We start from the raw sequence: 25,393 nt of genomic DNA, 5'->3' as shown, positions 1-25,393 counted from the left end.
CAGACAGATAATGAAATGTTCATGAGAAAAGAGGTTTCTCCAGTTTACTAAGTATTGTTCACTTAATAAATTTCAATAAAAATTACTTATTTAATAAATTTGTTGTTGTTGTTGCTCAATTGTTTTCAGTTGTAACCAACTTTCTGTGATCCCATTTGGAGTTTTCTTGGCAAAGATACTAGAGTGATTTGCCTTTTTTTTTCCAGCTCATTTTACAGATGAGGAATTGAGGTAGAGTTAAGTGATTTGCCTAGGATCACACATCTAGGACATGTTTAAGACTGGATTTGAACTCAGGGAGATAAGTCTTCCTGACTCCAGGCCAACATTCCACTGTGCCACCTAGATGCCCTACTTAATAAGTATTACTTATTAAATGATTAAACAACAACTCATTAAACTGGGGACTTAAACTAATTAGTTAATTTGAAATATGTTGTAACTGTATTAATTGATTAAAAAATTAACAGAACATGCATGTTGATTACCTATGAACCTAAGATAAGAAAAAATAAGAAAAATCATCTGGTAGCAAGAAGGTGGATCACTTGACCTAGGTTACCCATGGACAATATCAACTCTAAAACTTTGACACTCTGCTACATTTTTTTCTACTTCAGTTTAATTAAAAAAAAAAAAAAAACACACACACAAAAAAAAAAGAGGGTGGGAAAGGAATTGTTCTGGGAATAATTAGAAGAAAATTAGAAGAAGAAAAACCAGAAGCTAAGAAATTCAACTGCCATGTGTTGTCTTTTTTGAAGGCAGTTCCAGAATACAGCAGCTTGATGATATCACATATTAAAAATAACAAAAATTGCTGCTGATTCCTAAGTTGGGTTGAGATTTGGAAAAAACATACAAAGCCTTTCATTGAAATACAAAGGCTATTGGTGTCCAATTATTTTTTGGTGAAAGAAGAAAACTGAGCAACAAAAAGCAACACATAGATGTTTGTGCCTCAGAAACTTTTCACATAAGTAGTACTTTCCTCTCAGAGCAGGAATTGTTAATGAAAGGAGAGACCTACAGAAGGTAAGTTAGGACAATAACCGTCTCTGTTAAGTTTTTTCCTGGAAGGAAGAGGACATATCCACAAATGGAAATTGTCATAAGTACAAAATGATTCCTGTAATGAAGGAATTATTGCTAAGACACTACCACATATTCAGAAATGAATAGCTGTCCCTGCATTACCAAACTCTAAAATTAGGATATCAACAAACTCATACTAAATATATAATTTTTACCTATAAATTTTCCAATTCCTTCCTTATATTCCTCCAAGATTTCATAGTGTTCCGCTCTGTGACCAAAAGAAAAAAAAAAAGAAAAAGAAAAAAAAGGTGACATAAGAGCTAGAGAAAAATCTGCTCAAGTTTTTGATGAGGCAGAAAAAGCACACAAACACAAAATCATGTCACAGCAAAACTGGTCTTTTAGCAACAAAAGTCAGCCCCATTTAAAAGTCTTAGTTTTGCTATCCCCAGTGAATGAAAACAAAAACAACATATTTGGTAAAAACAGAAGAGACAAAGACCCTTTGATTTAAGACAGTTGGATTTCCTTTTCTCTCATCTCCCACCCTTAGAAAATCGTTATTTTCATACAAGACTAGAGAATTAATTGATCATTCGTCAAGTAGTTCAATAAATATAAAAGTGATGGGATGAAAATGACACAGAATGGATAGAAAACCACAGGTGAGAGACAGATAGTTTGTAACATAATTTTCAGTTTCGTGGCCAGTAATTGGCAGAAAAAAACTTCAAGCAGTGTGAGTGGTGGCAACTACTCTGCTGGTTTTCAACTTCCCTGGGGCATCAGCTCTGAGCTCAAGTTTGAACCATCTCAAAACTTGTCAGGGACCTAGAATTCTGAGACTGGCTCTTCAGTTCTCTACTAGGTCAACATATATAGGAACAGAGGGTACAGTGTAACTCAGACCTTGGCCCTTATTATCTTTCTTTTGATACTACAGACATATCCTAAAACAATAATCTAGGACAGGGTCAAATGGGAAGTCAGATATAGTTCTTACAGCTCAAACTTGGTACCAGTGAAGTTTTCTTGCTTCAGAGGTAACCAAACATGACTTATAGCTTGTCAAGGGAATTTTGATAAACTCCAAAACAGCTGTACTTGCTGGGTTGGAAAGAGGTGTATTGCTTGCCTTGCGTTTATAATTCTTCCTCACTCTTACCTTGAATCACCAAGTAATAATGCTATTATTTATTATTAGATCAGTGTCAATATCTTGAAACTATTTTTGTACCCCAGAGGTGAAAATTTTATGACACCTTAATTATAATTAACATTCAGTGTCTTCCTATTTGCCTATAGACTAAAATATTTAAGTACCAACCCAGTACTTAAAACTCTTCACAGTTTGGTCTACCTTTCCAGATATTTCTTATCTCCATAATTCTCAGTAAAGTTCCTGGAATATAGTAGGTACAATGTAAATGCTAGCTATTAATATTATTATCATTATTATACATATATATTACATATATTATAAGATTATTATAGGATCTGTCATTCTAACATTTTGTATTACATTACATATATTGATTTGCATATTATATTACATATTCAGCTATATATTTAATAATGATGTTTTAATAATATTAATTTTAATAATATTTATAATATTTTTATAATGTTCCCTAGCATACGCCAGGCATTGTATGAAATGCTTTACAAATATCATCACACTGGTTCCTCACAATAACTGTGGGAGTGAGATACTATCTACATTTTACAGATGAGGAAACCAAAACAATCACACAGCTAATAACTGTGGGAGGCTAGGGAGGAATTAAGCTTTCCTGACTCCAGATCTAGCATTCTATCCATTGTACCACCTACTTGTCATCCTTTCACTAATGTTCTGGCCCACAGGTGTCAAATTCAAATAGAAGTAGATTCTGGTGGCAACATATTGACTTAGCTTCAAATTAATATTATCTATCTTGTACAGTGGCACAGTGGATAGAATGCCAGTCCTGGACAAGAAGCCCTAAGTTCATCTGGCCTCAGATACTTCCTAGCTGACCCTGGGTCAGTTGCCTAAGTTTCTCCATCTGTTAAATGAGCCAGAGAAGGAAATAGCAAACCACTCCAGCATCTTTGCCAAGAAAACCCCAAAGAGGGTCGCAAAGAATTGGCCAGAACCGAAACTACTGAACAAACTGTATTTTTATTTATATTTAACATTTCCCAATTATCCTGGATGAACTAGACCAGTTTTGCCAGCACCTCTCTGTTCTATCTGATTCTTACTCATACCTTTGTACTCCCACCTCTATATCTTGCCATAAACTGTCCATTATCTCTAAGGTACATTCCTTCTACATTACTACCTCTCAGAATCTTTATCATCAAAGTTCAATTTAGGTGCCATACCCTTTGCAAAGTTTTCCCAATCTCTTATTTTCACTGCTATCTTTTTCTTCAAATCATACATGTAATATGCTGAACTTAAAGTTAAGAAATGAAGTTGTAATGAGATGACTGATGCCAGTTCCAATGATCTTGTGATGAAAAGAGCCATCTACATGCAGAGAGAGGACTGTGGGAACTGAGTGTGGATCACAACATAGCATTTTCACTTTTTGTTGTTCGCTTGTATTTTGTTTTCTTACTCATTTTCTTTCCTTTCTGATCTGATTTTTCTTGTGAAGAAAGAGAATTATATAAATATATTTATACATATTGGATTTAACATATATTTTAACACATATAACATATATTGGATTGCTTGCCATCTAGGGGAGGGAATAGGGGAAGGAAGGGAAAATTTGAGACACAAGGTTATGCAAGGGTCAATGTTAAAAAATTAACTGTGCATGTTTTGAAAATAAAAAGCTTAAAAAAATTTCTTGAAGAAAAAAAAATGAACTGAGGTTGTTTTATTTTGCCTCTGATACTTCCTAACTATGGAAGCTTTAGCAAGTCACTTCAATTCTCTGAGGCTGAGCTTTCTCATTTGTTGCAAAGAGCCATAAAACAATACATATAAATAACTTTTGCAAACCTTAAGGCACTATATAAATGTGGATTTTTATTATCTTGTTCTATAAAGGACATGATTCTCCAATAGAAGGGAATGCCTTTGAAGAGAGGAGTTGCTGTATACCCAGCACCTAGCTCAAACCTCACATACAGTGGACCCTTCATAAATACCTGTTGAACAAACCTCACGTCTACATATCTGCATAAAGAATACAGGTCTTAGATACCAAACAGCCTGCAATGATTACTTTAAGCTTGTTATTTATAATAACAGATGTAATGAGGCCCAATATTTACAATGAAGACAAGGTGAGTTGAGTCATGACTGGAATCCCACTGATGACTTGTAATGTGTCATGAGTCAGATGTGGAGCTGATCCAGTTCTAGTATACAGCAGGCAACCTGGAAACTCCATGGTACGGTCCCCTTTCTTTCCCAGGTTATTTAATGTTCCAAGGCGACAGCCCCGAACCACTCTGGAAAGATTCAATTTCATCCTGAAGTTATTCACTGGTTCCTGATAGAAAAAAAAAGCATTTGTTAGAAGGAAATCTTGGATACATGAAAGTCAAATCACATTAGGTCCCAGGTATTAATATTTTTAGATCCATCTTGCATCAATGAGGTAACATAAAACAATAGCCAATCAGGAAAAAAAAATGAGTTTGAATGCTATCTCAGACATTTACTAGCTGTCAGAGTCCAGGGCAAAGGTTCTATCTGTACCTATTTCTGTACCTATAAAAACAGGAAGAATAATAGCACTCTTGTCACAGAGTTGTTTTAAAGATGAAATGAGATATTATATGTAAAGCATTTATTAAACTTAAGACTAGATAAATGCTAGCTATTATCACTAGAGGAATTAGAGAGGAATTGGACTTAAAATGCCTTCCTCAAGGTCGCAAATAACTCAATGACAAATCCAGAACTCAAGTTTTCAGACCTTCCTTAATCCATAAAATAGCTACAATGGTATTTTTTTTTAGTACAAATTAAAATGGAACAAATGAAAAAGTAGAAATTTTTTTTAAAAATCACATGAATCTGTTGGAATTTTCTTAGGATAATAAAGTCTTATGATACAAAGTGCCCATCCACATCCATAGAAAGAATTACAGAGACAGAATATGGATCAAAGCATAGTATTTTCTCTTTGTTGTTGTTTGCTTGCTTTTTTTTTTCTTTTTCATGTTTTCTTCCCTTTGAATCTGATTTTTCATGCATAGCATGATGAATATTATTAGTAAATTCCAGTGATTCCCAATATAGTTCAGTCATTTAATTGACATATTTCTGGCCTATATTAGCTTGCAGATCAAGAATAGAAAAAAACAAACCATATTCCTATTTTAATCATTTCCTCTAGAATCACCTGGGACATAATTTTAAATGTAGCATGAGATTTTCTGCTAAGGCATGGCAAGTTATTTTCACGTGTCTATAGTTCTTCAAATAATTCTTGATCTTATGGATTCATTTAAGTACCACATTCTTTGAAGTTTTTTCCAACAAAATTCTTACCTGTGAAATGAAGATTTTATTCTTAATAGTCCCTTACAGTTCAAGATCTTTTACCATTGATTCTACAAAATCTTAAGTTTAATAATATCCACTTTGTAAGTGGAGAAATTAACTCAGAAGATTGGAAGGCCCTAATTGCCAGCTTTTAAAAAAAATTCTCACAAAGAAAATTCCCCAGGAAAATGAACCTTATTCCCTCAAGGATTAAAAGCATTTACATTTAAACCTAATGCCCAACATACCGTTTGAAATTTTTAAAACTAAGCTTTATGTTGTTGTTATTGTTTTGGCTCAATAAAAGAACTTTGTCATTTTGTGTAATCAATATACACAGTATAAAGAAACTGAAAATGCAAGAAGTCTTCTTATTTTCTTACAAATTAAACTAGAAGCCTTGTTTCAAGTACTCAGAGAGAAACAGCCATAAATATTAGTCAATAAAATATAAAGAAATGAAGAAATTGGGTTTGTTTTAGCTTACTTAATAATAACAACTATAAAATAAAAATTAAATTCAAAATTTCATGAAATGAAATCAGTTAAGATAAAGCAAGAATGTTTATGCCCCTAGAAGTTGTGAAAAAATATAAAATCAAAGAAAAAAAATTACACTATATCATATGATGCAAAAAAAAAAAAAAAAAAAAGGAATCACTTAGCTCCTTAAGTACAGGAATTATTTTTGGTTTTATCTTTGGATCTTCAGCATTCAGAGCAGTCCCTTGTACATATTATAAGTTTAATAAATACTTGCTGAATTATGTTCAAAGTTTACTAACATAATGCTGCATTATGTTTTGTTTTTTTTTTAAGAGGATGTTTCTTTTCTATTTATTGGCTCAGTACAGACAGTTATTGATTGCAAGTAATAAAAATCATGCCCACAAAGGTCTGAGTCCATTTGTGGCAAAAGTTCTACTTTTAAAACCTGTGTTCCAGAACACTAAAAGCAGGGGGAAGAAAATGAATCAATACATATACTAACTGAATTCTGAGGAATCTACAAAACATGTGGCCCTATTTCTTTAAGGTAGGAACAACGGGAAATACTATTCAAACCTAGATTCTGGTCTTTCAGAATCACTGATTTACACTCTGACAAAATATCTGACCAAAGCTTTTGGGTTATCCTTATGGGCAATTTACGGGCTAAAGGGCAGATGGATACAGAATTGACAAACAATCAGAACCAGAGAATAATCGTTGATAGCTCTACATAAACATGAGGGAAGTTGTTAGTGAAATTTGTCCCAAGAAATCTGTCCTGGATCCTGTGTTATCCACATTTTTATGTAGCATAAGATAACCTCTGAAGGTGTCCCTTCCAGTTCAATATTTAGGATCACTGATTCTATAAAATTTTAAGTTTAATACTATTCACCCTGTTAGTGGAGAAACTAACTCAGAAAATTGAGACCCTAACTCTGTCTTTTTTTTTACCCCTTTTCTTTTTTAAAAATTCTCACCACAAAATTTCCCAAGAAAGTGAATCTGAATGAAAGTATATATGTGATATTTATCATATTTGTAGATGACATGCAACTGAACATGTCAGATAATAGAATCAGAATCTAAAAAAGAAATGCTAGCTAGACTAAAAGACTGAGTCTAATAAGAAGAAATTTAATAGAAAAACCTCTGTATTAGCATGGAAAGAAAGTTTGGGTTCAAAAAATAAATTTTACAAGAACAAAATAGGAGTCTTGGCTAGATCCCAATTTGTGTGAAAGATATGGAGCTCTTAATGGACTGGAAGATAAATGTGAATCAAAAATGTGATATGGCAGTCAAAAAGCAGTATCAGCCTTAAGCTGAATTAAGACAGGTAAGGGAAGTGCTATACTCTGCCTTGGTTTTTTTTCCTAAAGGTTTCTATCAGCTCATGAACACCTTTCCAGTAACAGGCTTTTTGACAAAGACATATTTAATATGCCTATCAAAATTCTGAAAAAGTAGTCCTGTTACCAAATTCAACTTGCCTTTTACCCCGGGGTGGGGCAAGTTACCACAAATATTTCCATCCTTATTATCAGATGTCCTAAGCGTGGAAGGTTAATTTCAAAGATATCAAGGTTAGGAGAGGTAGTAAGTACATTCTCCTGCCCCTTCTCCAAGACTTAGTAGCACATGCTCTCCTAATGAATAATTATGTGGTAAACTTTAGTTCCATTCCATTAAAAGATAAAAGCAAACATTCCCATTCTCTCTGTGTGTCTCTCTCTTTTTCTCTCTCTCTTTCTCCAGATGTAATTATTGAGGGAGCTAGATTAGTTGAGCACAAAAGGTATGAAAGCCTGCTAGGCTCTCTCAAAGTCTGTCAAATTTCTGTTGCTCCATCAACCTTCTCCATCCTGATGCAAGTGTTAGAATCTAGGTCAGGGTTGAAGGACACATACAGTAAACTCTGCAATTTGAGGTTGGGTCCCTGCTGTTTACATAAAGCAGAAGCATTGCTGGCTCAGCTGTTATCAAGTCACAATCTCCCTTTTCCCCTTGAAGGTTTAAGAAAGCTAACTGGCCAAAGAGCTCAGGTCCAGTTAAAAGACACACATTTGAGACCCTTGGCATATTTAGACATAAATACTCATTGACCTGGGGAGAAATCTCTATGCTCTGTTTCTAATAATTCACCTGAAGATAATATGTAATCAGTAGTCAGCAGCATTGGAAAGTAACAGTTAACCTCAGGATGAAGCGAGTGCTCAGCTAGAAAAGCAATATCCTGAGAACAACCTTGAAAAAAGCATCTTTATCATAGGGAAAGAGAGGGCAAAATCTTATGGTTTAAATAAAGGAAAAAGAGGAGGGGGAACCTTCTACACTTTTGATGAGTATCTTTCAGCCTATATTTAATAGGCTCTATCTATGAGGTGATGTCCAATATAGGTATTAACATGAAAGGAAAAAGGAAAAATAAAACTGTACTTAATATGTTTCTTTAACTTAGGAGTTTCTCTAAATAGGGTTTCCCTGAAGTTGAAAGAAACAATAACAGCAAAAATAATAATGTTGGCTTCATTGATCACTCAGTCTTATTTCTAAAGGTGGAAATTCATATATTTTGTATATATTTTATATATTTATATATTGTATATATTTTGTACCTTGTATATTTTGCAGAAATGTGCTTATATGATACAGTTTTTTGTACTTCTATATTTCTTTTTCAGTGGATAGAAGGAGGTAGAAGAGTGGAAAAAAATGAATTTTTGATAATTGAAAGATATATTTTTTTAAGTTAGTAAGTACTTCAAATCACAAAGTGGGTCAAAGCAATCAAAATAAGGCACTAGTTAATGAAAGAGCCCACCCTCAGTCATATTTGAGAATAGGATATGTTTTGCAGGACTTCATATGTTTATTAGATATCATAATGCTTGCTTTCTCAATGGGTAGAGGAGGAAGCGAAAAAATATGGAACTGAAGTAAAAAATTAAATAAGAGAATGGAAGAATACCATGAGAAACAACATGTCATTGGTAGCAACCTTAAGACCAGTGATTCTCAAAGTAGGATCCAGAGAATCCTAGTGGTCTCTGAAACCCTTTCAGAGGGTGTACAAATTCAAAGTTAGCTTTTATTTCTAATGTGTAAATATCTATTAATATAACCCACATAAACAAAAACTCTTTGGACAGATTCTCAAGAATTTTTAATAGTGTAAAGATACTAGGAACAAAAGTTTGAGAACCACTGCTTAAGACAATCAAGGTCAGCTTCAAAAAAACCCTTTTTTCCCTTATAATAGTCTAAAAATATTGCCTCATCTTGTCAAATAGTTGTAAAGCATGCTTAACCTAAATACACAAATTTTATCTTTTACTTCAGACTATGAGCTGTAGTAATAGAAGATGCCTGTTCTTAATGAAATTCATATAAAAGTAATATGAAGCACAAGCCCAAGGGATTGTTAATATATTTCAAAAAATAAATGTGGGTTATTAGGGAGAGAAGGGGGGATAAGTAATGAGAAAGAAACTGAACATGTTACAAAGGTATTCTTTCACATTCTAATGGTGTTTACTTATATTAAGTTCTTGCAACATACCTCTATTGTTCAATTAAATGAAAAAGATGATTTTCCAGAATACAATGTCAATTAAGTTAAACCCTTCTGTTTCTTGGAAGAACATTTACCATGGGAAACAGTCCTTGGTAAGAGAAAAATATTGCACATTGTGTGCAATTGTACATCAAAAATGTACATTTTAGATACAGGGATGCTGTGGTCAATGTCTTGGAAAGAGACTGAACTACTTAAGAAGAAAAAAGTAAATTTGGCTAAAATTCCAAAACTTTCATCACTTGATAAATGAAGAATATAATAGCATCTAACTCACAGGGTTGTTGTGAGAATCAAATGGGATAACAATGTGTGCAAAGTACTTAGCATAACACCTGGCACATAAAAGGTGCTTAATAATGCTTGTTCCCTTATTCCTTTCCCCCAAAGAAATATTCATTTAGCTCAGTTCTATTAATCATAAAATAAGTTAGAAAAGCCCTTAAAATCATCTAAAATAACCCTTCACTATATTAGGTATTAGAAAAAAAATGAATGAATGAAGATCCTACCTTGAAGGTAACTTATAAAATCTAATGTAATAATGGGAAATAGGAAACCTTATACATATTTGTATAGGGAGACAGTCTAGGAAGATTTCATGGAAAAGTTACAAGTAGAGCTGAATCTTGAAGGATTTCAAGGTAGAAGTGAGGACAAAGTATATTCCAGGAATGAAGGGCAATCTGCAGGAGTGAACACAGACAATGGAGAAGGGAACAGAACACAGACTATATGAGAGAGAATAATGTAAAATGATAAACTAGAATCTGAGAGAAAACAATAGGAGTTGATTACAATAGTCCAAATATGTAATACCAAGGGTCTGCCTGAAGGTGGTGGCAGTTGGAGTTGAAAGTAGAGAACAAATCAAAGAAATACTATCCAGGTAAAATTGACAAGATTGAGCAACTAATTGGACATAAGGCACCAGAAAGAGGAAATAATAAAGGCAGATTATAGCCAAAAGATGATGAATTCTGTTTGGGACATGTTTCTTTTGAGGGGCCAGCTGGACACTGAGGTGAAAGATTGGTTTCTAGTCAGAAAAAGGAAACAAAGGAATACTGTCCAAAAAAAGGGAGTACCACTAGACATAGAAATCTCACAGAACTGTGCAATCTATGCACGGAGGAGCTTATTTCTTACAGATAACTCTAGTATGTGATAGCCATATTATTACCAGCAGTCTAAAAAGGGGCAGGAAATACAAAAAGGCCATCATCTTCCTAATCCTAAACATACTATTTATGGATGCCACGTTATATTGTTGATTTGCACAGAATTTACGTCCAACTAAAACCTGTAGAGCTCTCAGGAGTGAGGGGAGGAGGTGTTGGGAGACAATAAGGATTAAATGACTTGCCCAGGGTCATACAGCTAATAAGGATCAGAGGCTGGGTTTGAATTCGGGTCCTCCTGACTCCAATGATTTGTGACCCATAAAAAGTTTGACATAGTTTCTGGTAATTGATCATTTTATTAATTATGGTTAATGCATAATAAAAAGGCCATTTGGCTATCTTTCCTAAATCAAGGACCCCTTATAGAACTCACTCATTTATATACCCTTGGAAGAGTGAGTGTTCCTTAGAGGGGAAATCAACTGATTGTTTAACAAGTAAAGAGAGAATGAGTATAATGAGAAGTGGGTTTGTTCAATGAAGGTTACCCATGGTTGATAATTCAGTCTTGAACAAAGACTTCTCTTCTCTTACCAGATTACTGCAGTCTAGGGCAATCAAGACAAAAGAGGGAATCCACTTCCACTAAGATCTGTCTGATTAAAACACAATGGGCCAAAATCTACCAATTCAACTAAACTGGAATTTCTTTACCTTTTTTTTTTTTTTTTTTTCCCCCAGACAGGGATTAATTTATGAATAAGGAAATAGAAGGGAGAAAAACCTGGGTCCTAATTCAATAACTATCTATTAATTCAAAAGAGAAATAATCATTTCTCTCATCTATGCTCTATCCATTGTAACACCTAACTGCATGAACTACAGGATTTTTTTTTTTTTTAAGACAAACTGCTATCTAGCCCTACTTAACCTTCTTTTATATTTGTAAAATTGACTTTTTAAACTCAAGTATGAAACTTCACATTTATCCCTAACAAATCAGTGTTCTTGCCCATCAAAATCTTGTGGAACCCAGCCTTTTTTTATCCAAGGTACTTACTATCCCTGCTAATTTGGTGTCCTCCACAATTTTGTTAAGCATATCCATATCATTGATAAAACAGATTACAACAGCACATATCCTTGGAGATCACATCAAATTACTGACTACATTTTGTGTTTGGCCATTCAAATACCAAATTAACCTCGCTATACTAATCTTGAGCCAACAGATCTCTCAATTTTGTCCACAAGAACAGCAAACACGACAACAAGAAAAAAACTTTATAAAATGTTCTGGGAAACTATGCTAATAAATACACACATATACACACACAGCACACTTATTCTCCTGATTAACCAATCTAAGATAGCCTCCTGATTTTATAAGTGAGGAAACTGAGATACAGGTGTTATTCCAACTAAAACTTAGGTATTCTGATTTCAGGACCAGCATTCTTTCTATTGTACCATTCTGTTGTTTTTTTTTTTTTTTTTTTTTTTTTTTTTAATTTAATAGCCTTTTATTTACAGGTTATATGTATGGGTAACTTTACAGCATTGACAATTGCCAAACCTCTTGTTCCAATTTTTCCCCTCTTACTCCCCTCACCTCCCCCAGATGGCAAGATGACCAGTAGATGTTAAATATATTAAAATATAAATTAGAGACACAATAAGTATTCATGGCCAAACCATTATTTTGCTGTACAAATAGAATCAGACTGAAATATTGTACAATTAGCTTGTGAAGGAAATCAAAAATGCAGGTGTGCATAAATATAGGGATTGGGAATTCAATGTAATGGTTTTTAGTCATCTCCCAGAGTTCTTTCTCTGGGTGTAGCTGGTTCAGTTCATTACTGCTCCATTGGAAATGATTTGGTTGATCTCATTGCTGAGGATGGCCAGGTTCATCAGAACTGGTCATCATCTAGTATTATTGTTGAAGTATATAATGATCTCTTGGCCCTGCTCATTTCACTCAGCATCAGTTCGTGTAAGTCTCTCCAGGCCTTTCTGAAATCATCCTATTGGTCATTTCTAACAGAACAATAATATTCCATAATATTCATATACCACAATTTATTCAGCCATTCTCCAACTGATGGGCATCCACTCAGTTTCCAGTTTCTAGCCACTACAAAGAGGGCTGCCACAAACATTCGTGCACATACAGGTCCCTTTCTGTCCTTTATGATCTCTTTGGGATATAAGCCCAGTAGTAACACTGCTGGATCAAAGGGTATGCACAGTTTGATAACTTTTTGAGCATAGTTCCAAATTGCTCTCCAGACCCATTCTGTTTTCCAAAGGTTGGTAAAGCCTTAAAAACTAAAATTCTAAAAACAAACAGCAACAACTACAATGAGGAAGAAAGTTATCCATGTGAATTTACAGGGAATAAACATTTTTAAAAGACAGAAGATGGAAGCAAAGGCAATTAAGGATAAATTAGAAAAGAGACCTGTGATTTCATTGGTACAAGAAGCTTGCAGGTGAGGAAATTCCATCTGCCACTGCAAATAGGTACCTTTTCTGCAACTTATAGTTTTTAAGTACTACCTATAGTGCCAAGAAGTTAAGTGACTTAAGGGCAAATAATGAAGAGTACATACTAAAGCACTGGCAATAATTTCAGGAATGCTAAAGCTCAAAATAAGTAAAGCCTAATGAAGGATTCTAAGAACTTAAAAAGAAACATTTTTAGTCTATTTGGGGAGAGGGGAAAAGAGCATGACAGAAGGGAGAAGCCTTCTTCAAATAGATGGAACAACAATAATAAATAATGAGAAAATGAAATTGCTCAACTTATTTTGATTCTGTGTAGAATTTCTGACAAAGAAAATGAACCCTACACTGAAAAATAAGAAAAATGGCTAAAAATAAGAAAATGGCTAATCAATGTAAATAAATAAAGAGATAGTGGAAGAGCAACTGGCTGCCTCTGATGAGTCCAAGTTATCACACACAGATGAACATACTGTACATTCAAAGTATGAAAAGAATTGTAAGGTATAATTACTAAATCATTGAGGTTTTGATTTGTTTGCTTGTTTCAGAAGGATCACGAAAATTTTGGGAAAGATGACTAAAGAAAAAAATAACAAAAGTTAGAGGAGCTATGAGAAACACATTAAGGAACTGTTGGTGAATCTGTGAATTGGTTTGACCATTCCGAAAAACAATTTGGAACAATGCACATTTTACACACTCTTGGACTGAGGCAAAACACTGTAAAGTGAATATCCACAAAAAGGTTAAAGGGGAAAAATGGCATATATGTATGAAAATATGGCAACTTTTTAATACTAGCAAAAAAAAAAATGTGGAAACTAGCTAAGTGCTTACTTATTGGGGAATGCCTAAACAAATTATGGTAATTATGTGAACGTAATGGAATATTATTGCATTATTGCTTTAACAAGAATATCAAAATGGACAGTTTCAGGGGAAACTGAAAAGAACTCTAAGAACTGTTGCAGATTGAACTAATAGAACTAGAACTATTTATACAATGACATTAAAGCAGTTGTGGTCCCTTTAAGAAACTATTTCCTTTTGATCTGTAATCCCTTTCAAAGTCTCAACCATTTCTGGGGAAGGCATATCCTCCTTAAAATAACTTAAAATAAGTTATTTTTCCAGGATGCCAGGGCCTTTGATTCAATTAGAAATTCTGGTCAAAAAGCACCCTTTGAAGTGTTGCTGATTTCAACAGGAGATCCAGGCTGTCCCAGCCCCCACTAAGGCCCAACATAAGAGCTTCCTTCAATGAAGGTCTTTTGCAGATGGACGTCGGTGACTCACTCAGCTGCCAGGATTTTCTGTTCACTGGAAACTGCATTCTCAGTGAAAAACTCCATTTTCCCATAGATCTGCCACTATAGAAGTCAGTCTCTTGGTAAACTGATTTCATCTAACAATAAACTTTAATTTTGCAACTAATATTCGGGAATGAGTGAATTCTTTCACTCCTAGAACCTGGAGCTGATACAAAGGGGATTCTTAACAACTCTCTTACAGCCATTACCCTCTACATCACCAGGAATCTAGACCACTCAAACAGCATCAACATCATAAAGAAAAACTTCTTTGCAAGATTTTAGAACTCTGCTCAAAACAATGATAAACCATGATTTCAGAGAACTGAAGATAAGCACATTCTTCACATCCTGCTAGAAAGACAAACTTAATATGCCAATAGTCAGCCTCTGTTATTTTTTCCAAATCTAGAACTATTTATCTTTTCTAGGCTTACTTTCTTTGTATGATTAGAATCCATAGGATTTTAATCCATAGGAGCTTTTCTAAGGCAACTCTGAGCCTGGACTTAGAAAGACCCTAAATTCAACTTCAGACCAGATCTTTACTAAGTGTGTGATCCTGGGTAAGTCATTTATCCTATTTCCTCAAATGTAAAATGGAGATAACAATAGCACTTTCCTTTCAGGCTGTTGTTATTATGATCAGTTTAGCTCAATGCCTGGCATAGAATAACAAAATATAAACATTTAATTACTTCCTTTCCCTTCTCTAAACAATTTGAAATATGCTTTCTCCAAATCTAGGTATATATCAATAAAGTCAAGTTTTCCTTTCCTCTCTTTCTAACCCCCCCCCCTTTTTTTTTTTGATATCACAAAGAGAACATTTTAAGGTAGGAGAGTCATTTCCCTCTCTGGGAAGTAAAAGTGAAAGCCCTAATAGATAAAATCAAGGACATGACTGAGGGATGTCCCAACTAATGCACAGAAAATGAAAGAGATGAACAAGATGAACAAGGGTCAAATAAATAGTTAAAATTCAGAAAAGATAAATCTCACAGAATTACAGAGAGGAGAAAGCAGTCAAATGCTATGGAAAAGTGAATGCTCTTAGGAGTTTAATAGAATGAGATATAAGATTATATAGCTAGATAAGGATGGTCAAGTAAATGAAAGATTTCTTAAGGATGATGTGATCTAACCACATCACTTAAAAGAATAAAAATAATAACAATTAGTGAAAAGAACCAGGAATTAATGAATTTTGTAAGAATTGGTAAGTAATGAACTAGAAAAACTTCTGTTTGATATTTTAGGTTTTTGTTGTAATGTCAATAAATCCACCATTGAGAACAATAAAAAAATAAATCGTTAAAACATATTATGACAACAGAAGTAAAATGTTTTTCAGAAAGCAACATACAATGTTTTGAATTTATCCAGGAACAAGAATTATATTCCTCTTAGTCACTGATCAACTGATAATAAAGTGATTTTTTAAAAATATTCTTTGCTGTTCTTTTCTAAGAATATAATTAAAATGTAAATTCACTGAAAATGAAAAACCTGAAGACATCAAGAAATAAAAGTATTTCTTAAAATGTTACTTGGTAAAGATTTCTAATGCACTTCAATCTTCCCAATAACAAAAGCTCCTATTTATTAAAGTTTAGGAAGCACTTTTTAAAAAACTCTGTCCTTTTTTAAAAAACTCTGCCCAACGAGAATTACATGAACTGGATGCTGAGCGAAATGAGCAGAACCAGCAAATCATTATATACCTCAACAACGATACTGTATGAGGATGTATTCTGATGGAAGTGGATTTCTTCAACAAAGACAAGATCTAACTTAGTTTCAATTGATCAAGGATGGACAGAAGCAACTACACCCAAAGAAAGAACCCTAGGAAATGAATGTAAACTGCTGGCATTTTTGTTCTTCTTCCCAGGTTATTTATACCTTCTAAATACAATTCTCCCTGAGCAACAAGAAAACTGTTCAGTTCTGCACACATATATTGTATCCAAGATCTACTGTAATCTATTTAACATGTATAGGACTGCTTGCCATCTGGGGGAGAGAGTGGAGGAAGGGAGGGGAAAATAGGAACAGAAGTGAATGCAAGGGATAATGTTGTAAAAAATTACCCTGGCATGGGTTCTGTCAATAAAAAGTTATTAAAAAAAACAAAACAACAACAACAAAAAACTCTGCCCAAGTAATTTACACTGCTGTCTATTATACTGCCTAAATTACTACTACTGAAAACAGAAAAAACGACAATCCTATGAGTAGCACCAAAAATTAGAAAAATACAAATATCATGATTTAATCACATACATCTTAATATAAAGATATCTATGCTAATTTTCATCTACGTGAATTAAAACGGATTAAAGACTATTATTAAGCTTATTTATTATTAAAAACCACTAGGAATTTTAAAGCAAGTGATTCCATGTCTGACCTGAATATTCCAGTGCATAAGCGAGAATTGTCCCATATTTAAAGTTATATCGACAGGGAGTGGGATGTTAGGAAGGAAACACAGCTATATTTACATAGTAAAGTGGAGGGGTCTCAATCTAGTCTACTCAACAGAAAAACTACATTTTCAACTCCTTACTAAGGAGCTGAATTTATATAATTACATAATATGTATATATGAGACATTATTATAATGTATAACAAACATTATAAATTATAATTTATTATATTATATAGTAAATATACTATATAGTATATTATATAGTTATATATATATAACTAATATAGTATATTATAAAGTATAATACTCGTATAGAATTTATAAAGGCCCTAGGCACTAAGGGTAACCTTATACTTAATCCAAAATCACACTGTCGACACACCTCTTCCACTGAGTTCCAAATTCTCTCCATCACATTCTCTCTCTTACTCCACATTGTAATTCGGTAGTCAGGCCCTTAGGAGTAATCTGTCTCCAGACCTCAGACAATGCCATCGGGTGATAAAACCACAGTAAAGCATCTTTCCGGTAGTGGGGAGGATCTGGACACACTATAAAGGGTGGTTCGGGGGAGTGGAGGGAAAGCCTAAATTTGGAATCGGAAGTCGGAGGTTCAAATCCCGGATTCTAGCAACCGCCCTGAAATTCACGCACCCATCAATTTCTTCAGATGCAAAATTACTCCCACGATTGCTGTGCACTGTGCAACTGTGACTGTAGCCCTGTGCAGTTTGTGCACTGCAGCTCGACGATCATCGCTAAGATTCCCGCCAGTATACTTTGAATATCATGCTCCCAGACACGAAACCAGCCTCCGGACAAGGAGGTCTCGCAAGGAGTCTGTCCTCTGCTCTATGGGACAGGGGAAGATGACCCGAGCAGGGCTCTGGGAAAAGGAAAACCCTTTCAGGGGACGAAAGAGAGGCGGCCATAGCTCCTGCACACCGGCATCGAGAGCCTACATAAAAGTTTGCCCAAATCCAGCCAGGAAAAGTTCACCCTTTCCAAAGTCCCAAACCCCTCTCCCGCCGTTCCCGATTTACCGACTCTCTCACACGTGTTCCAGGTCGCAGAATATTCTCTTAGCCCCGCCTCCGAGTCTAGCCAATTGGAATGAAATTCGTCATCATCCTGCGCGATGGAAGGCTCACGCAAATTCCCGGGATCTGGCTGGGGGTGGAGAATAATGGAAACAGAGCTTTAGACGTTGCTAAAGGCAACAGTGCGGACGCGTTATCCTTGTGCGCAGAACCTCCCGGGAATTGTGGTTCAGTCGCGCTTGAGAAGGCGCTTCTTGCTAGAGAGAAGAACTACACTTCCCAGTGTGCATCGGAAAAGCTTCATTTGAAAACTCACCTAGCCCGTGCAGATGCGGGTACGGTCGGCCTCCCGAGGCTGAGCTTGAGAAATAAGTTCTCTAGTGGGGGACCCGGCAAAGATGCCAGTGGGAACTCGGGAACCGGCTTCTTCGGGGAAAAGGACGGATCTTTATCGCTGGAAACGGTTCACCAAGAAACCGAATCCCAAGGTGATTGCAAGAGACAGTCTTGGGGTCCCTGGGGCTCGATTCCAAGTGGAGGTTGGCTTTGATACTGGCCGTTCCCGGAACCAACTCCCGCCCAGTCCTCATTCCCTGTCCCACTGACAGCCCCAGCCCCAGCTCTCTCCCTGTGTTGGAACATCTCCCCCTCCCCCCCACCTCCACTCCGATCACTGTCCCCTCCTGCCCCCGCCCCCATCACCTCCTCTAAAAAGCCTTTCCCAAACTCTTCATTCCAGTGCTTTTCCCCTATTAATTATATCCTTTTTATCCTGTATATAGCTTGCTTTGCTTATATTTGTTTGCACTTTGCTTTCCCCATTAGACTGTAAGCTCCTAAAGGGCAGGAACTTTTGCCTCTTTTTATATTCCCACTGCTTAGCAATAGTGCCTGATGCACGGAAAGCGCTTGATAAATATTTATCGAAATGAATTGAAGATGGCACCCGGGCCAATGGGGCTCCAGCTATGTATGAGTCCTAGAGTCAGCCACATCCAATCTTGGAAAAGTTTTCCTCCCTCCCCCAAGTCCAGGAGCTCGGGCTCTTCAGAGTGTTCTTTTGTGGCGTAGAAAACTTGTTCTAAAAGCTTTACTTCATTCTGAGAACCCTTCAGAATTGGCCTTCCATAAAGTGGGCACATAATGGAGACTTGTTACAGACTCCAGTTGTTTGTTTTTTTTTCCTTTCTTTTATACATGTTTCATGGAGGTCTGTTTTAAAAATTTTTTTTAATTTTATTTCATTAAATATTACCCAATTACATCTAAAAACGGATCTGATTTTATTTTTAAAATGAGATATCAGAATATGTATTTTCAAAGAAGTTTTCTCCCTTCTGTCTCATCTTCAAGACTTCCCTCTCCCTAATAGGGAGATCACTTCCCATGGAAGGAATTCTCAATTTACATGGGATTTAGGGGTAGAAGGGACCATAGAGATAATCTATCAATCTTCTCGTTTTACAAATGAGGTGGCTGAGGTCCAGAGGTGTGAATTGACTTGTTCCTTCAGTGTTGTTAGGAGGAATTCTTAGCTTATTTAGGATTTAGGGATAGAAGGGACTATAGAGAGTCTAATCCAGTCTTCTCATTTTACCTCAATGAGGTGGTTGAGGTCTAGAAGTGTGAATTGACTTGTTCTTTTATTTCTATTTGATCCTAACTTTTGAAACATTGGGAATCAATTAAAGGGAAATTATCTTTTTAAATAATCCTTGCTCAATTTCTATTTATGATATTTACATAAAATGAACGTCCATAAATCATTTCTATGAACTACCCTAAGTATGTTAAGGAATGTCCAGTGGATAGTAAGCTTTACTAACATTTGGTTCAAACATTGAAACAAGCCAATGAATTAAATAATACTAAATCATATAGTACTTTTACATCTGATATTTGATCTCCCAGTATCCACAAGAAGATAAAAAAGTTAATATAATCCTCATCTTAGACCAGGAGAAACCAAGGCTCAAAGTTAGAATGATATGTACAAAACCACATATTGCCTATGTGTTTTTAGTCCACCATACTTTGAGCAATTCTAAAGCAGCAAGTCAAAGTTGTAAGAGAGACTTCTTAACCTTTAACTTGAGGATTCATATAATATTTTCTCCAACTAAACTCATAATGTATTAATGCTATCATAATTTGTATAAATTATTAAATCACCCACTTGGGCAATGCAGTGGATGTGTTAATAGTTTAAAGGATCAAGGTAAAATACCCTTCCACTAGTTTAAAATATTTCTGTAAGTTTTGAAGTTGAATATTTAAACATGGAAGAGAAGGTAGAAAAGTCAGCTCTTACTGGGGTAGCTTGTTAGCTAGGATCCCCCCTTACTGGGGTACCCTGTTAGGGTCCCCCATGAAACTTTTACTTTGCATAGTATAAGATAAGAGTAATACTAGCCTTTCTTGCTCTTATGTGACCTCAGTCTGAAATGGAACACAGGCACAGAGACGTTGATCAAAAAGAAAATTGTTTGGGGAAAGGCTTCTAAGTCTCCAGAATGAGTCTCAATAAAATCATTTCTTTCTCTATAGAGAATAAAAAGATAATTGAAGAACAAGAATACCTTGTAATATAATTTAACTGTCATAGGATTAGCTATTTCTTTGAAGACAGTGAAAAATTGAGTGGTGTAGCCGTATTGTTTGGTATTTTCCAAATGCTTTGAAGTAAAAAAGTCCTATCTTTCTCACATCTGTGTGTCGATAAAATTGCTGGCTTAAACAGGATCATCTTATTCTCTTATCAACTTATGTGATCATAAGCAGTAATTCTACATTTCTCAAAACTGTGAATAGAGATATATAGGAAAGGGTTTGTTTTGAGAGTGTCAGTTGTTTCAGTATAATAAATGCTTAACTTTAATTACTTAATTTCTACCTTAGTTTTCTCTGTTTTGCAAAAACAAAACAGAAACTCAGTTGGTCTAATCCTTCACTCTTAATTGTCCAGAAACAAAATACATACAAACATAAAGAAGTTACTTTTGTATGGCATCTTGAAATTCATTGTAGCAGTACTGAAATGAGAAAACTGATCTGTTTCCTATCCCAGCAAATTTTGTCCTTTAGATTGTGTATATTACTATTTGTAACCTTTTAACTTGGTTTTCTAAAGAGCCCATGTTTATTCTTTATGTTATGGTTACAGCATTCTGTTTTCCTCAATCCAGCATTAGGTATAACTGAATCAAAAAGACTGAAGAAAACAAACAGACCAAATTTTAAAAGAAAATGTTATTCTAAAACAAAGTTTCCCAATAATATTTATATGTAATCTTTCAATCAATAAGTATTTAAGTGACCACTTACTACCTGCCAGGAACCTGTACTAGCTTCTGGGGGATTCAGAAACCATCTTCTCTCTATCTTTGTTTCTACTCGCCATCCATCATTTACTATTATATCAATAATTTTTTATTGATCTTTTTGATGATTTGGGGAAGAAAAGTAATTACCTTTTACTACACTCACTTTGGAAAGGTAATTTGAAATTGTAAAGTTAATTTAAAATGAAATATCTGTATATTAATATTCTGAATATGTTATTTGCAGCATGGTTTTGACTCAGAGAATTTGGAGTACTGGACAAAGGTAAGAACATTTCAAAATTAAGATTGAAAAAATTCTCAATCTAGAGTTCCATTAATGCATCCCTTGGTTACATATTATTCTTATTCCTTGGTTTCTACATTTGATAACTTGTGCTATCTTCTTAGTAAACTATGCTTTCTTATTATTCTCTACCTTCTCATGAAAGTTGTTAGGGACTTCCAATTAAGATGGTAATATGAAAGTTCCTCTACATGTACCTCTGCAAACATCATTAAAAGAGTACTAGACAAAGCCATGATCAAGAAAACTGAAGAAAAATAGCAGTAAATTCTTTCATCCAGTACAGAAATGTACAACACAATGTACACTAAAGAAAAATTGCTCTAGGGAAGTTAATTTAAACTCTAGTAAAAGAATTTGGGATGGGGGGAAGGTTAATAAAAGACAATATGAGTTCTGATAACTTTCCTTATACTCTGTCTTTATATTGTATATACTTATTACATATTGTTTCCCTTATTCATATGTAAAGTCCCTTAGGGATCTTCTTAATAATTTTTCCTATTTTTGTATCCTCAGCTCTTAGTGTATGTAAGGCTTGGCACATAGTGTTAATAAGTGCTTGTTAATTGATTGAAACTAAGATGATATTAGTTCTATCTTGTCAGAGCAGAGCCAGCCCCAATAGGTCATTGTACAGGGAAACCATACCCAGTTTTGCTCCTTCAGTGCACTAAGCACCACAGTAGAAAACAAGGTCAACTAAAAACCCAAGACAAGTGGCATAAGATGACTTGCGGAAGCCTAGAACTAGCACAATCTCCTTCTGACTGGGGCCTATCCAATACACAGTATGGGATAAAACCAGCTGTTGATTAGGAATGTGCAAGCAGGAGATAGATGAATAACATTCACAGTGGACCACCAAAAGTCTGAAGCAGAGGCTGTATATAATATCAGACACTCCTTCAGAATAATATCAGTGGTGGTATCTAGACTACAGAAAGGATAATAACCAAAAGAGATACTATTTAATTCATTCTGAGTTTGAGAGGAAGCACATCCAGAACTTGGCACAAAGTCCCAATTTGGGACCCATTATTAGAAATAGGAATAAACTGAACATAATTCCAAACATAATGAAGAAATAGTATAGGTTAAAAGAAACCCAAGAAGTAAACTCAGAAGAAGAGAATAACTAAAGAAAATATAAATAAAACTTCAGAGAAAAAAATGGCTGCAAAAACTACAAAAATATTTGGAAGAAATGAAATTAAAATTGAAATAAGATCTCTGGAAGGGAGAAATAGAAAATATAAAGCTTAGAATAGATCAAAAGATTGAAAGTGACCCATTTGTTGGATAGCCTGAAAAACAGAATAAGGCAGACAACTCAATGATTTAGTAAAGCATCAAAAAATATTAGAAGAAAAGTAAAAGATTGAAAAAATAGGAGAAAATGTGTCATCTATCTGCTAAAAAAAAAAAAACTACTAATGGGGAAAACAGATTAAGAGATAATTTAGTAATTAGCTAATCTTATCTGAAACAAGTGAGGACTGAACACACAGAGTTAATGTAGAACTACAAACCAAAATAGGGAAAGAGAGGGAGATGGGAAAAACAGATGGGGTTCTGAGAACTATAACCAAACAAAAAATTTGGACATCATATCTCAAGAAATCAACAAAGAAAACTGTCCAAATCTATTAGTATTAGAGAAAGTAAAGTGAAAATAAAAAGAATATACCAATCACCTCCCAAAAGAAACCCCAAATTTAAAATATCCAAGGAGGTCATAAGCAAAACCCAAAACTTCCATAACAAAGAAAAAAACATATTGCAAGCATCCAGAAATAAAGAGTTCAAGTACTAAGTACACAAGACGTGGCAGCAAGTTTATTCAGGGACAGAAAATAATGGAATGATAGATTCCCCAAAACCCCCCAAAAGATAAAGACTTTAATCAAGAATAACTTACCCTGAAAAACAGCATAAAAAGATCTTTAATGAAATGGATTTTTTAGCATTCTTGATTAAAAGATTAGCACTTAGAAACTTTGAAATGTAGTAGAGAAAAACTTGTAAATACAAATTGGAAGTAGCTAAAGAATGAAGACATGCTTCCATTTAGGAGGAGGAAGAGAAACAAAAGTCCCTTCAGTATCCCACTGTTTTCAAGAAAATTAAAGAAGACAACTACAAGGCATGGGTATGACTTGGTTTTGTTGGCTTTAAAAGAAGAAAAAGGGGAAGGGGAGAGAAAGAAGGAGGAAGATTACTATTTATTCTAACTGATGTGCATTCTAACTGATGATGCACTTTTTGACTTGGTAAAGAGGGAAGGAACAATTATAAATTACAAGTATTAATGAGATTTCTCCTCTTTATTTACTTTTTTGTTAAGTATCTAGTGATAAGAGAATAAATATCTGTGGATATAGTGGAAGGAAATACATTTTCTCATTTTTTTCCCACTGTGTATTCCAATAATTGAGAACATGAATATGATGAACTCACCAATAAAACTGAAGAGTAGGAAAATTGACTAGAAAACAAAATCAATGGTTTTTATAAAGAACTTGAAATAAATATGTACATAGAAATTAAAAAGAAAAGGTACAACAGAATTTATTATTGCATAAGCAGATTCAAAAAAAGCAGGGGTGGCATTCATTATCTCAAGCAAGACAACAGTAAAACAGATGTGATCAAAAGAGATAAATAGGAAACTACATTATGCTTAAAGGAACATCATCATGAAGTAATATGCTGAATGGCATAGGATCTAAATATTTAAAGTAAAAGTCATGTTACAGAAAGAAAGCCATAGCAAAACCATAATCACTGGGAACTTCAATATACCCCTTTCCAACTTAGATAACTAACAAAAAGCTAAACAAAAGAATTTAAAATATTTTTTAGAAAACTTAGCTATGATAGATCTCAGGTGATTGGGAATGGGAATGGGCAAGAAAAGGAAATACTTGTTTTTCACATATGCAAGGCATTTTAGAAATGCTTCATACTAGAGCACAAAAAGCCTTATAAATGCAGAAAAAACAAATATTAAACACCATTTGTTAATTAAAAACAATGATGAATAAAGGGCATTTGAAAAAGGATTCAGACTTAGATGGGGACTAAGCAATCCAATCTTTTTTTTTTTAAAATAATTAGAACTTTTTATTGACAGAACCCATGCCTGGGTAATTTTTTACAACATTATTCCTTGCACTCACTTCTCTTCCAACTTTTCCCCTCCCTCCCTCCATCCCCTCCCCCAGATGGCAAGCAGTCCTATACATGTTAAATATGTCACAGTATATCCTAGATACAATATATATGTGCAGAACCAAACAGTTCTCTTGTTGCACAGGAAGAATTGGATTCAGAAGGTGAAAATAACCTGGGAAGAAAAACAAAAATGCAGTTTACATTCATTTCCCAGTGTTCTTTTTTTGGGTGTACCTGCTTCTCTCCATCATTGATCAATTGAAACTGAGTTAGATCTTCTCTTTGTCAAAGAAATCCACTTCCATCAGAATATATCCTCATTGTTGAAGTATATAATGATCTCCTGGTCCTGCTCATTTCACTTAGCATCAGTTCATGTAAGTCTCTCGAAGCCTCTCTGTATTCATCCTGCTGGTCATTTCTTACAGAACAATAATATTCCATAACATTCATATACCAGAATTTACCCAACCATTCTCCAATTGATGGGCATCAATTCATTTTCTAGCTTCTAGCCACTACAAACAGGACGGCCACAAACATTTTAGCACATATAGGTTCC

At 34.6% G+C, this 25,393-nt stretch overlaps 2 protein-coding genes across 4 annotated transcripts in view; one reads left to right on the top strand and one right to left on the bottom strand.

Moving 5' to 3' along the window:
* QTRT2 (queuine tRNA-ribosyltransferase accessory subunit 2) overlaps nt 1-18,124 on the bottom strand; it is a 48,499-nt gene extending 30,375 nt beyond the window's left edge. The window contains exons 1-3 of one of the 3 annotated variants that reach the window (XM_003763601.4): nt 18,031-18,124; nt 4,315-4,535; nt 1,251-1,306 (exon numbers count right to left, since the gene is read on the bottom strand). In XM_003763601.4, the coding sequence (XP_003763649.1) occupies nt 1,251-1,306; nt 4,315-4,514 (256 nt within the window). In that variant the 5' untranslated portion in view covers nt 4,515-4,535; nt 18,031-18,124. The other 2 variants (XM_031959685.1, XM_031959686.1) reach the window with 2 other exon arrangements.
* CCDC191 (coiled-coil domain containing 191) overlaps nt 18,058-25,393 on the top strand; it is a 96,388-nt gene continuing 89,052 nt past the window's right edge. The window contains exons 1-2 of the mRNA XM_031959684.1: nt 18,058-18,515; nt 21,595-21,633. Coding sequence (XP_031815544.1) covers nt 18,426-18,515; nt 21,595-21,633 — 129 coding nt within the window. The 5' untranslated portion in view covers nt 18,058-18,425. The remainder of the gene's footprint in view (nt 18,516-21,594; nt 21,634-25,393) is intronic.

Source organism: Sarcophilus harrisii, chromosome 3 (assembly GCF_902635505.1).
Source record: "Sarcophilus harrisii chromosome 3, mSarHar1.11, whole genome shotgun sequence".
NCBI classification, from domain to species: domain Eukaryota; kingdom Metazoa; phylum Chordata; class Mammalia; order Dasyuromorphia; family Dasyuridae; genus Sarcophilus; species Sarcophilus harrisii.
This window is presented reverse-complemented; position numbering and strand designations above follow the sequence as displayed.